Source organism: Athene cunicularia (assembly GCF_003259725.1).
Source record: "Athene cunicularia isolate RWA chromosome 1 unlocalized genomic scaffold, athCun1 chr1_part2, whole genome shotgun sequence".
NCBI lineage: Eukaryota > Metazoa > Chordata > Aves > Strigiformes > Strigidae > Athene > Athene cunicularia.
Genome location: NW_020799092.1, coordinates 13,093,241 through 13,105,935, shown reverse-complemented (window position 1 = coordinate 13,105,935; position 12,695 = coordinate 13,093,241). Strand labels below are relative to the sequence as shown.

The 12,695-nt window shown below is 50.0% G+C and overlaps 1 protein-coding gene across 1 annotated transcript in view; it reads left to right on the top strand.

The window, feature by feature from the left end:
* Positions 1 to 12,695, top strand: part of B4GALNT3 (beta-1,4-N-acetyl-galactosaminyltransferase 3) — a 63,655-nt gene that overhangs the window by 40,986 nt on the left and 9,974 nt on the right. Inside the window, exons 4-12 of the mRNA XM_026862014.1 lie at positions 5,478 to 5,573; positions 6,121 to 6,211; positions 7,093 to 7,193; positions 7,558 to 7,625; positions 8,180 to 8,258; positions 8,690 to 8,756; positions 10,520 to 10,663; positions 11,067 to 11,176; positions 12,089 to 12,189. Coding sequence (XP_026717815.1) covers positions 5,478 to 5,573; positions 6,121 to 6,211; positions 7,093 to 7,193; positions 7,558 to 7,625; positions 8,180 to 8,258; positions 8,690 to 8,756; positions 10,520 to 10,663; positions 11,067 to 11,176; positions 12,089 to 12,189 — 857 coding nt within the window. The remainder of the gene's footprint in view (positions 1 to 5,477; positions 5,574 to 6,120; positions 6,212 to 7,092; positions 7,194 to 7,557; positions 7,626 to 8,179; positions 8,259 to 8,689; positions 8,757 to 10,519; positions 10,664 to 11,066; positions 11,177 to 12,088; positions 12,190 to 12,695) is intronic.

The window sequence follows — 12,695 nt, the reverse complement described above, 5'->3', positions numbered from 1 at the left end:
TCCCCCATCAGCCCTGCTCCCTAATGCTGCCTCTGTGAAGCACCTATATCCTTCACCAGTTTGCCCTTTGTCTCCATAAGGCAAAATTTCCTGCCCTTGCTGTGGCACTGTCTGTACCCAGAGGGTCAGCAGAGCCACCCTGACTGCAAACAGAGGCCAGCAGTTCACCAGTACCAGCTGCAGGAGATACAGACAGATACATGGGCACAGCTCTATACAGAGCTGCTTGCTGTCCTCTTAAGCACCGGCTGAAATTTCTCCTAGCCTGGGGATTAAGTTTTTCTGTAACTCTGCCCAAATTAATTACCCAGGGTCTATGATCCCATTGTTCAGCATCTCTAAGAACTTAATTGCAGCCTGATTCCTGGGGGGGGACAGCTGTCAGGTTGCCTCCCACAGGTCGGGGAGCTGGGCTTTGTTTGAATAGAGAGGTATATTCCTGACAAACATAAATAATTAATGGGGTTGCAGGGTGAGCTGGCAGTCAGCATGGCCAAAAAAGGACAGGTTTCAGTTTTCCTCTTTCAGGAGATGAAACTGGCAGTTTAAATCTCCAGCCTCAGATAATGTGGTGGGCAAGTGTGCGTGTAGAAAATCCCTAATGCAGTTATACCCTGCGTATGGGGGAAAGAAGGGTTCAGCCTCACTCCTGACTGAGGTTCCTCAAGGTGCCTGTGTGCGTGATCCCTACTCTCACTGTCCATTCCAGGCACCAGAGCAAAGTCTTCCAGCTCCCAGCATCACCCACTGCCTCCTCAGGCTGGAGAGATGTGTGTCATTTTGTTTCATTAACTCAGAAAGGTGCCTGGCTATCATCGGGGTGAACCTGTGCTGTGGGACCATGAGTGTCACCGTTTGGCACGGCCATAGGTGTGGGGGGAGGATTTTCAGAAATGCGCTTGGTTAGCCTGATCGTTCTCATTTACCTCTGCAAAAGCCTCTCTTCAGCTCTGAGAGGAGAAAGGTCTGGGCAGAGCTGGGGAGCATTTAAAATTATCAATGTCTGCACAGCCTCAGGACTTCCTTCTCACTGGAAGGAGGTGTGGGGGGATGTCCAGGAGCACAGCCCCTTGCAGGCAGCACCTGTATTGTGCACAGCTGCTGCACAAAACCAGAGCATTGTGCTAAGGCATCCTGCTACCAAACCTGCCCTAAGAGGAAGCATACTTTCCTTAGAGGACAAAAAGACAAAGCTGTCGCTGCTCACTCTGTCCCTGCCCATGTCCCTTCCTCACCCATTCACGCTCATCAGGTGTCAGGCCTCAGTGGGACGGGGGGCTTTGTTGCTAACTTGTCTTGATGGATTCCTGCAAGTGCCTGGTGTGGCAGAGCTTGCAGCGAAGCCCAGTTGCTGGCTGCTGAATGTCACCCAGTCAGGGGAGCTGGGCCAGGCAGGAGGAGGGGCTGCGGCCACTCTGCGGAGACAGAAGAGTCTTATAAACTCAGGAGTTTCCAGTTGGCAGCACAATATCGCCTTTCTTCCCTGGCTCAGGCCCTCTCTGTGCCTCATTTATCATCCCCAGCACTGTGCATTCCCTGGGCTGCACGGAGCTATGCAGCTGATTTGCCTTTGTGATGCCAAAACCACCCGGGATTAAATTAGGAAAGACCTCTCTTCTCCATCCTGCTCCAGTTACAGTGCAGGCAGGTCATGTCTCTGCTGCTGCTATCCTCCCAGCTTCGCTGCTTGCCCTGGCCTCTGCTCCTGCTTTGCCTTTCTTCCCTGGGGCTCCTTGCTCACCAGGAGCTGTGGGTGTGTGGTGCCACCCCCCTGAGCAGTTTGGCAAGATAGGGTTTGGGCTAGGAAGAAAGGTCTGTGCTTTCCGTGTGCCTGATCCTCCTTTACAGTGTGTTTTCCTAGGAGGGGCTGATAATCTAAAATTCCTTGCTAGAAGGAAGCGGAAATACCAGAGTCTTTTAGTACAAAGCCAGGGCTGCGGGCGGGTGTGTTAATTCAGCGTGCTCAGCAGGAAGGGTCGGTGCTGGGGCTCAGAGCCCAGCTGCACTCCCAAATCTGCGGAGGCTGATGTGTCAGCACTGAAGCAAGGGCCTGTCCCAGCTCTCGCCTCCCTGCACTTGTTAAGGTTCATCTCTCCCTTCCCTCGGGCGGTGTTGTGTTCAGGAGGGTATCAGCCTTCCCAGACCTCCTTGGGAAGAACAGCTCTTGCACCTGTGCTCCTGGCTGTACTCGTGCCATGCTGGCAGTGCCCTTGGTGCACAACATGGGCCTGTTTTGGATCTGAGCTGGGTTCTTGCAATGCTACTCTTTCAGCAGGGTGGAGATAAGCAACTAGGGATTGAAACAGGGAAGAAGCCAAGAGGCAGGAGGAGCCCTCTAAATGGGAAGGTGCAGACCACATAATACCAGCTCCCATTGAAAGCCCAGACTCTTGGCTTCTGTGCCTGGTTCTGGCCAAATCAGTCTATCCAAAATTTTTTATCCAAGCAGATTGTTTAAGGGGAGAAGGGGAACTCAACTTGTTGATTTCCAGGTCCTAAATTTCCAGCCCTTTAAAAACCAGGGCCGGGTAGTTCCAAGCTGGGAAGTCAAACTCCGTAGCCATGTTTTAAAAAGTCCATCAACATTTCTAAGGATCTTTGTGCATGAATTGGGAATGATGGTGCTGTTTATCTATTGCTGCAATCTGTCAAAGGCCCAGGCAAGACATATTTACTGCATGTTCCAGAGGAGACCCAAATAGCAAACAGAAGAATTTCTCAACTGCCTGCAATGGGCAGCCATGAGTTGAGTTGGAGGGACAGAGGTGATAGGGTTTCAAAACAGCTGCTGCATTGATGATTTGTGGGGGCCTAAAATGAAAGCCTAGCTCAGTTTTCAGTCCCAGAGCAGCACTTTGGGCAGCCAGCACTTATCTGTCAGTGATGTTCTTCTTTCCCTTTCAGAGGAAGCAGAAAGTAAGTTAGCCTGCTGTAGCTCAGGAGAAAATATGTTGCTTTAGAAAAGACTCTGAAACCACATCCAAGAAGTGCTTATTGTTTACCAGTTAATTATTTCTAACAGCTGTGAGCACTGGAAAGCGAAGCGATGTCATTAACTTCTGCCAGAATCTCCTTTCAGGTGGCTTTGTAAAGACTTTAGAGGCATGGGTGTCAGGCTAGAAATCTCAAGGGCCATCACTTACAGCATTGATGGTGTACTTAATACAGTGGTTTCTGCCTTATTTTTTAGTAGGAGTTCTCTCTCTAATACTGCCAAATTCTGCAGTAAAGTATTGTATTAGAATGGGACTTGTCCAAGTTTCCTCTGCAAACACTTGAGCAAGACTTGACACTCTTTTGGGACTTCCCTCATAAAGATCTGTTTTGGCATTTGGATTATCCTATGCCAGAGCCAGCCTAGCTCCACTGCAGTCATGAGCCTCTGGAGCATCTGCTGTGTCTGCTTTTGCCAGGAGGGAACTGCAGCACCAGCCTCTCCACGGTGTGGGAGTGTTGTGCTACATTTGATAGAGATTTGAGACTGCTATCTGCAGTGTGCAAACAATTCTCTAAAAAGAAAAAGTAGCATGGCTTGTGGATATCAGCAAACTGCCATAAGACTGTTTCTGGCAGTGACTTGCTGTAGGAGCCCAGCCTGTTCATCTAACTTCATGTTCCACAAAACCCAGCAATTCTCATTATTTGATTTGGCTGAGAAAAGTGGTGTAAGACCCTTGGGTGTGAACCTGGATTTGGCCAACGGCATGGGACTGCCTGGCAATTATGTTCCAATTCAATGTTGTGTCGCACTTGCAGTGATTTATTTGTATCATAAGTCCCTGCAGAGTCCCAGGTTTCTCTTGGCTGCGTCCACTGCCCCAAGCCCTCTGTGTAGTTCCTCTCTGATTTTGTGCAGTACACTCTGGGGAATTACATCCATTTTGTCTCACTGCTTTTCCTCTTGCCTGATGGGCAGAATCCAGGCTGAGGGATGTCAGTAGAGGACGAAAGAAGAGGAGATAGCAGTGGGGGATGACACGGGCTTGCAGACATCAGTCAAGCCCTGGCAGCGCAGACACCAGTGAGAGAGGGCTGGTGAGAGACCACTCAAGAACAGCCGTGTTTGTGAATGTGTTTTGCCTGGCACACAGAGATGGTTTTCACGTGCATGACTAAAGCCCACAGCTCTCAAGGAGCATTACTGCATAAGCTGGTGCCAGGCCAAGTCTGCTCCATGTCCTTCCTTCAAGCCATGGTTTATTACAAAATGAAACCCTGACCCGCTATCCCGGGAAAAATAACTCCGTGACTGGTTTCTCTGCCAGGAGTGCACGGAGAGGTTGCACCCTGCTCCACCGTGCTGCTTCAGCCCTGCTAGAGACTCCCCAGCGAAAACTAGGAATTTGCTGCCATCTGTAGACATTTGGGTACTGTTCAGGCGGTTTCCCCAGCCCGGCTCCCACGGCCCTTATATAGGCAAGACAGCTGCGGCAAAACCTCCCTGGTCCCAAGGCAACCTTTTCCTTCCTTCGGCACTTCCCCATCTAAGGTAGACTTTGCAGTCTCCAGCTTATTTATTCCTGCTGATGGATGCCAATCCTGCGAGGAGGGTTTCAGCATCCAGCTCCACTGGTTGCAGCAGAGAAGCTCGGACTTTGCTGGGGGGGCAGCCACCTTCTCCCTTCGGAATGGCTTTGATAAAAAGGAGGTTTGTCCCTTGAGGAGCATATTGCTGAAATCCCACAGTGGCCAGCAAGCTTTTCACAGCACAGCTGTGCTCCAGGTCTCTGTTGGGCACTGACAGCCTCTCCCAGAGGGGCTGGCTGGATAGTGGGGACAGCCACCTGTACCCACACTGCACACCATCCTATGCTGTCCAGGAGGGGACCCCTGCTCCCCTCAGTGTTTCTGTGTCTCTGCGGGAATGTGGAGGCTGTGCTGCCCACTGACCTGCCTGTGCTGCAGCTCCCCTCCCTGCTGAGCCTCTGTCTCCCTGTCCCCACTGTCCACCATGAGCTTTACCTCGCACATATGCTTTCGGAAAGGGATCTGTCATCTCCCCTCCCCAAGGTGTCCCTTCTTCCTCGGGTCAGGAAAAGAGCCCTGAAATGATGAGGATGTCCAAAACACCGTCTTGGAGAACATAAGACCGTACACTCTCTTTGCTGGATCATGGGAGGCTATTGCCACCCTGCAGCATGTCCCACACCATGGCCTCAGAGCATAGCCCTCTAGTTAAACACCTCCTTGAGGGAGCAAAATGGAGTGAACCACAGCCACTTAACTGAGATATCCTGGGCATTATTGTAGTTCCCTGGTGCTGTTCAGACTGTCACCTTTGACAACCCCAAACCCTCAGCAGATGAGAAATAGGACTGCACCCACGTCTTCTGCAGACCAGCCTGGCGCAGCAGTGGCATCTTCCTTCACTCTCACAAGCACTCCAGTGCCGGAGGCCATGGCCAAGGTTGGCAGAACAGGGGAGGGACACAGAGGAGAGATGCAGCAGTTCATGGTGCTCCACTTCTGTCCCCCAGTTCCAGGGACAGGTCAATCTACATGTGTTTGAGGACTGGTGTGGCAGCTCCACTGAACAGCTCAGGAAGAACCTCCACTTTCCCCTCTTCCCCCACGTGAGTAAGACACCCTCTGTCCCATGCTTCCCAGCTGCATCGCCCCTGCTCCCCTCACATCCTATCCCTATCCCTCTCCATCATCTCCTCTGTCCTCCTGCTCCTGAGCATCCATCATCTCCCTTTTCATTACCTTCTTTGTCCTCCTGCTGAGGGAGCAGAAACCTTTCACAAGGGTTCAACAGTGGCAGCTCTTCTGCTGCATGGGGGAGGCTTGTTTTGCCCATGCTGGCCTGCTGGACCTCAGACTCGAGGTGAAGGAGCCCTGTATTTGGTGCTCTCCCTCCAAGTGGCTAGCGAATACTACATCCTGTCCCCGCCATCTCACTAGCATTCCCCATTCAGCTCTCCCCTCCACAGCAGCACTTCTTCCAGTTCATCTCTCATCTGGCCTGCTCTTTCCTGCTGCCTCTCACACAGCGTGGCCCATCCTCCTCCTACAGCAAACCTCATACTTCCCTCTGCCCACCTGTCCCAGGGATTTTGTGTCCTGCCTTGTTCCTGTCACACTGAATTATTTTTATTATTTTTTCTTCTTCCACTCCAGACACGAACTACACTGAAGAAGCTGGCTGTGTCCCCAAAATGGACCAACTATGGTCTCCGGATATTTGGCTACCTGCACCCTTTCACGGATGGTGAGGGCTCTGAGGCTGCTGTGCTGCTGCTTGTGTCTCTTCTCATCTGCCTCTCCCTCCCCTCCTGGTGCTGAACCACTGGTGCCCTCACCCCAGCAAGCCCAATGCCAGGTCCCTCACATGGGCGGCCCAGATAGCTGTGCATGACTGGTCGTGTCCTTGGCATGGGTGAAACACATCTGCCTTCTCTGTAGGGTGGAAAGGAGGAGCACAGAGGAAAACAGATGGGAAGTGCTACATAAAAAACAGTGCTGTTGTGAATGCACAGCCTCATGGTGTGTATGTGGGCATGAGCAATCCCTGAGCTTTTCCTCCCTCCCATGCACAGGGCTGTACGTGATGTCATTTATGTTCCTGCTGCTCCCTGGGTGCATGAATACTGTCTGACAGCAGCTGACATCTGTATCACCCATCTGCATGCTTCTGCCCAGAGCAGTCTGCTAGCACTCACCCACGTGTTCTGGTCCCCTGGCCCTCAGCTGCCATCCCTGTAACCCTGGCCAGAACAGTGAGACTCAAGCACCTCTGTGTCCCTTCATGGCTCCATGTGCACGTTCCTCCATCCAAAAACAGCTTCTCACACAAAAATTTGCTCTAGAAACAAAAGGGGAGGCAGTGAGACTTTGAATGGACTTTGTTAGATGTCAGGTGAAGCCAGTGCACGAGGGATGTAAATTTTACTTTACATCTGTAAAGTTTTGGTTTCAATCACAGCAGAGTCACAGAATTCAGAGAGGTTCAAAGGGTTGGGGGTGGTAACACCAAAAGGGAAGGTATGGTCTCACCGAAAAAGGTGAAGACAACATTTTAGAGGAGAAGAATCTGTTCTGTGCACAAGCCCTTACCCCAGAGCCCTACTTACTCCCTCCATCTCTTGACAGGGGAGTTTCAGTTTGCCATTGCTGCAGATGACAATGCTGAGTTCTGGCTGAGTCCAGATGAAAAGACCTCTGATCTCCAGCTGCTGGCCAGCGTAGGCAAGGTACAGTGCATGCTGCAGGGCCTCTTAGATCAAGGCTTTAATGTTTCTGTGAGGATCGAGACCTTCCTGTCTTACATGCTTCCCTGGACTACCCAAGTTTCTCTTCCTGCCCAACTATGGACACCACCACCACCACAGATGCCAGATGGGTATGACACAAGATACCTTAAGCCAGTTACATATTGGCAGTGCTGTTGGGAGCCCCGTGTTCCTGATTAAGGGACTTAAATCTGTCCACAGGTTATGGATCCCACAGACAACTTACCAGAAGTAGCAGCTCAATTTTCCCTCTTCATCACTCCCAGCAGCACAGTAACCAGAGAAGAAACTCATCTTAACTAGAGCATTTTCTTTTTCTTCACAGACAGGGAAGGAGTGGACTGCACCAGGGGAGTTTGGGAAATTTCACAGCCAGCAGTCAAAGATGGTGAGGTGAGTGAGCAGAGCCCCTCGCTCCCAGCCACCTCCTCACATGGCCAGGAAATCACAAGGACAAGGAAAAGGAGCCTGGGCTTGTTCTGAAGAATTTAGCAATATATAGAAAGGGATTACTCTGGGGTATTGCCAGATCTGAAGAGACACATCCACACCTGTGCCAGTTGCTTTGCTGATTTACTGAAGGAATGCAACAGTGAATTTTTCTTCCCTGGAGGAAGCAGCCACCAGCAGATCCAGACTCCTCCATATGAACTGTATCCTGAGCTTCCTGCCTTGGAACTAGCCAGGTTTCCCAGAGGCCAAAAGCCAGCAGGCAAGACTGAAAGGGAGTTATTCAGAATTAACTGAGAAGGGTCTGGAGCACTCCAGGTGCACAAGGGAAGCTACCTATTTCACTGTCAGCATCTGGATTTTCTTGGCAGTCCTAACCCTGCTCACCCTGAGAATTAGGTTGTTTCGTGGGTGTGGTTGCTCTCCACTCATTGTCTGCTGACAAGCTAAGAAATGTTCCTTAATGCTGTTGGTGACAGACATGTTGTTCTTCACAGGTTGTCAGCTGCAGGCAGGTACTATTTTGAGGTACTGCACAAGCAGGATGACAGAGGAACAGACCATGTGGAAGTAGCAGTGAGTCTGTGCAAATGGCCGTGCTGTATATGCGTCCCCGCAGAGCTCGAGCATGACATTTGTAATGATTTTCCTCCTTTCCCAGGCCCCAGATCCTCTTTGCATGAGATGCATCTAATCCCTTCCAGAGCCCTTACCTACTTCTGTGTGGGATAGTCCTGGTTACATGTCAGGACCCCTTCCTCTGCTTGCTTGGAGTAGTTCTGCCCTCTCCAGTCTCTTTTGCAGCAGTTTGTCTTTTCTTGCTTTGGATATGTCTTGGGGGATCTCAGCTCATTCCCAGTCTTTTGCTGCTAGGTAAACTCGGTCATAGTAAGGAGAAAGAGGAAGCTGCGAGCCCATCTGGTGAAAAAACATCTTGTGCCTGTTCCTTTTATTCAGGCTTGGTTAACTCTGTAAGCTCTTCATTTTAATGTGTTTCTCTATTCCAGTGGAGACTGAATGACCCAGAGGCGAAGTTCAAAGTCATTGACTCCCAATACCTCTCCCTTTTTGCTAGTAAGTATCTTCACACAGGTTTCCCAAGCACCTCCCCATTCCTCCAAAACATATCAGTGGTGTTTCACCATGAATCATAGTCTAGCCAGGGAAATACCATGCATACAGATCATTACAAAAAGAAGTGGAGACAGATCAGGAGAGACCTCTGGACAAGAGCATGACTCTTTACTAAATATGGGGGAATTGGAAGTAGGATTGAAACGTTATTTCAGGAAAATCTAGAGGTGAGGAAGGGCAGGATCGGAGAATCTGCAAGGATGAGAACTGTTCCAGATGTGAGAGTAACATGGGCTGGATGTTGCCTGCAGAGAGCCAGGGGGAATGTGAGACCCATAACATGGGAGCTGTGGGGGTGTGCTTGGCAGCTGGACATGACCCAGGAGAAGGGGCCGCTGTAGCACTTCCAGGAGATTTCACTCTGGGTGCTGGACACAATGGGCTATGCTAGCAATATTGGGGGATGCTGCTTTCTTCTGTATCAGCCTCAAGTCTCTTCAAGTTCCTGCTGGATTGCAGCAAGCACATCAGCCGAGTCCTTCCTGTTTTGTAAATACTTCTTAGCATGTCAAGTGATGCCATTATCAGTAGAGGAGCTCCTTAGTCCTGTTTACCTTTATCTAGCTGTGTCAGCATCTCTTTCCTCTGCCAGTATTCCCCCTTTCATATCTACCACTGTTGCCTCCCAACATCTCTGGGCTTTTTTCCATGCCAACACTTTTACCCATGGAAGACTCCCTGATGTAATTGAGACATCTGTTTGCGCTGTGTCTTGGATTGCAACCTGCTGCTTTATTTTCTGCCTGCCATTTGGCCAAGACTAGCCTTTCCATTAGATCTGTCCCCATTCTTTTTCCTTCTTTTCTTCTTACTAATTCCCTGTAGAAGGGAAGACAGACATCCCAGAAAATTGCTTCATGCTTGGGCACAGTGCTGGCAGTCTCATCTTTATGTGGCACCTTCTGCCCATACAGTGTTTCCCTCTTCCATATCAGCCTTTGGCTGAATCACATGTCATCTCGTTCCTTCTTTGTTCCCATGTTGTTCAGTACCCAAAAGTTGCTAACAATAACCCTAGTGCCTTTGGCAGCACGTTGCACTTTCCTCCTGGATATTTATTCAGTTTCCCTCATCTCAGAGTAAGAACCATGAAGACATGAAGTCCTCTGGTAGCAGCACACAAGAAAAAACATAACCAATACCCAGTCTTCAATTTAAGCTTCCTGTTGCTCCTGGCTTATTGTGGGTCTCCATTCCTCTTCTGGAGCATCATTATCCTCAGTCACTGGAGGCCTCACCCCAGGCTCCTGCTCGTTTTCCAGCACAGGAGAAAGCTCCACTCCTCAAGTTTCTGCCCCCTTTCACTTTTTCTATATCCTTTTAGGATGATTTTAAATGCTAATAATTCAGATGTGCCCAGTGATTCCTTCCAGCATGAGGCTGCTTCAGCACACCACTGCTGGTGTGTCCAAGCAGGAGGTCATTTTCCTGCATTACTCACCACTGTATGTGTTTACTTTCAGTGACAGCCATGTTCCAACCCCACAGCTTCTGTATTTCCAGCTTTCTGAGTCAAAGCCTTTCCTTCCCATGGTGTCTTTGCAGTGAAGATCCTCATCAGCACCATTTAGGCATTGCTATGCCAGAGACAGCGTTAGTGCCATGAATGCAATGCCATTTGGAAAGGGCTGGGGAAGGGCATTTTCGGGGACAAGGGATGAATTAGCCCTTCCTCCCCTTTCCGTTCTCTCTCTGGTTTCTAGATGAGACGCTTTTAAAGATGGATGAGGTTGGGCATATCCCGCAGACGTTGGCCAGTCACACGAGCCGGCCTGCTGACAGCGCAGGCAGCAAGGCACACCCAGCTGACATGTTGAAGCCTGACCCCCGGGACACTCTTTACAAAGGTGAGACTTGCAAAGCAGTCGAGGTGGTAGCTGCAGCCTGTCACAGCACATGCTGTAGCACAGCTGAGAAAGATTGTCCTCCTGTGCCACAATTATCAAAGGCCACGCTTTTTTCTCCCCAGTGCAGAGGGGCAGACTACAGTCAGTCACTGTAGGAGACAGAGCACAAACTAAACGCAGCTCCTCTTTCTTGGCATCCAGGTCATGCAACATCACCGTAATATTTTAGTGTAAGTGCTGCAGAGCAATGTAAAGAGATGAGCCATGCAAGATAGTTTGCTTTATGTATCTGTTAGTATTTCACATGGATAAACAGAAAGCAGGCACAGAAGTAGCTAAGCTGGTGCAGTGGTTGCAGCAGGGCTCCTCCAGCAACGCTTGCCTACGTGTTTCTTTTTCTCAGTGCCTCTGCTCAGCAAGTCTCGTGTGCACCGAGCCTTGCCAGACTGTTCATACAAGCCCAGCTACCTGGTGAATGGATTTCCTCTGCAGCGCTACCAGGGACTCCAGTTTGTAAGTTTTATTCCTCGAGCAGATACTTGCTCAGGGGGACACGAGGAAGGAGGGAGGCCCCATTACTCATGGGCTTCTCCACTGATCTGAAGTTTCTGGGCAGATTTGACTGTCTGCTGTTTAGGTCTGTGCATCCCAGTGCATGCCAAAGGACAACAGCAAGAAAAGGGAGATGGGTGCTGTTGACTGATCATGGGTCTCACTGGGGTACAAGTGTTTATGTCTTACAGAGCTCCTCAGACCAAAGAGCTGAGCTTGCCTTCATGTGGAGCTTCAAAACAGCCAAGGATTTTATTCTCCATGGGGTGAACTGTAGTCTGTGTGCCTAGCTTGCCCCAGGCAAGCTCAAAAATGGTATAGAGAGGGAGCTTACATTTGTGGGTCATGCAGCATAGCAGGGATTAATCCCCTGCAGAGCAGAGCAGACTCTGAGGTCTGCTGGGGACAGGTCACCAGCACAGTTTGCCCTCCCTGGATGCCAGTGCAAGCCTGCACTCCCGGAGGTACTCACATCCTGGGCGGCCCTAGCTCCCTCAGCCATGCCTGGAGGTCTCCCCACACGGTTTCTGGGCTCCTGTGATCCCCTGCATCTCTTCAGGAGGACTTGCCCACCTCTCTCCTAGATAGTTCTTGCTCTGTTATAGAGTTTAAATGCACAGTTACAGAGATGGACAGCCAGATACTGAGAGAGAGAGAAAAAGGCACACCTGTGCACACATCCCAGCACACTTCCTTCTGTTTTCCATTCTCACAGCCTGCTACTGGGTTCCTTGGAGATGCAAATACTTAGAGTGAACAATCCCTGCTCCCTCTCAAAAGGGCTGGTCACCCTGCAAGTGTGTCTTGAGTCACCTTGTGACTGATACCTGGCATTTATGAGGGTTTTATTTTATTTTCCTCCCTTCTTCCCAGGTTCATTTATCCTTTGTTTACCCGAATGATTACAGCCGCCTGAGCCACATGGAGAAAGACAACAAATGCTTCTATCAGGAAAACCCTTATTACTTGGAAAGGTAGGATACTGCAAATGTAGGTTTACTAGCAGAGAGGAAGGAGATGTTTTGAAGGCTGGATTTGTTGTAGAATGTCATATTCGCTTCTGTAGGTCTCTCAATTCTTAAAGATCCCCCAGGACCTGCAAAACATGAAAGCATTTATAGTTTCCTTCAATAACCTATGCTCCCTTTAAGTGAAATATGTTTAGGTCTCAAGGGGAAACTGCTGCTGCTTTTCTTGCTCTGTTAAGCCAGAAGCTGAATCAGAACATGTTTGTTCCACTACATCAGGGAATGGATTTCCAGCAAACTTTGTCTGCCAGCAGCTGGAGCCTCCTGATGGCTGTTGCATTGAAAGCCAAACCATGCTCACCACCAGGCATTTCTCTGGGGAATAAATGCATGTTGTTCATCTTCACTGGGGTCTGGCTCCCAGCGGTGATCTTGTGAAGGAACTGTCACATGCTGCCCCCTGCCACAGGCAGATACTCTGTGTGAGGATCCCCCTCCATGAAGGAGGCCTT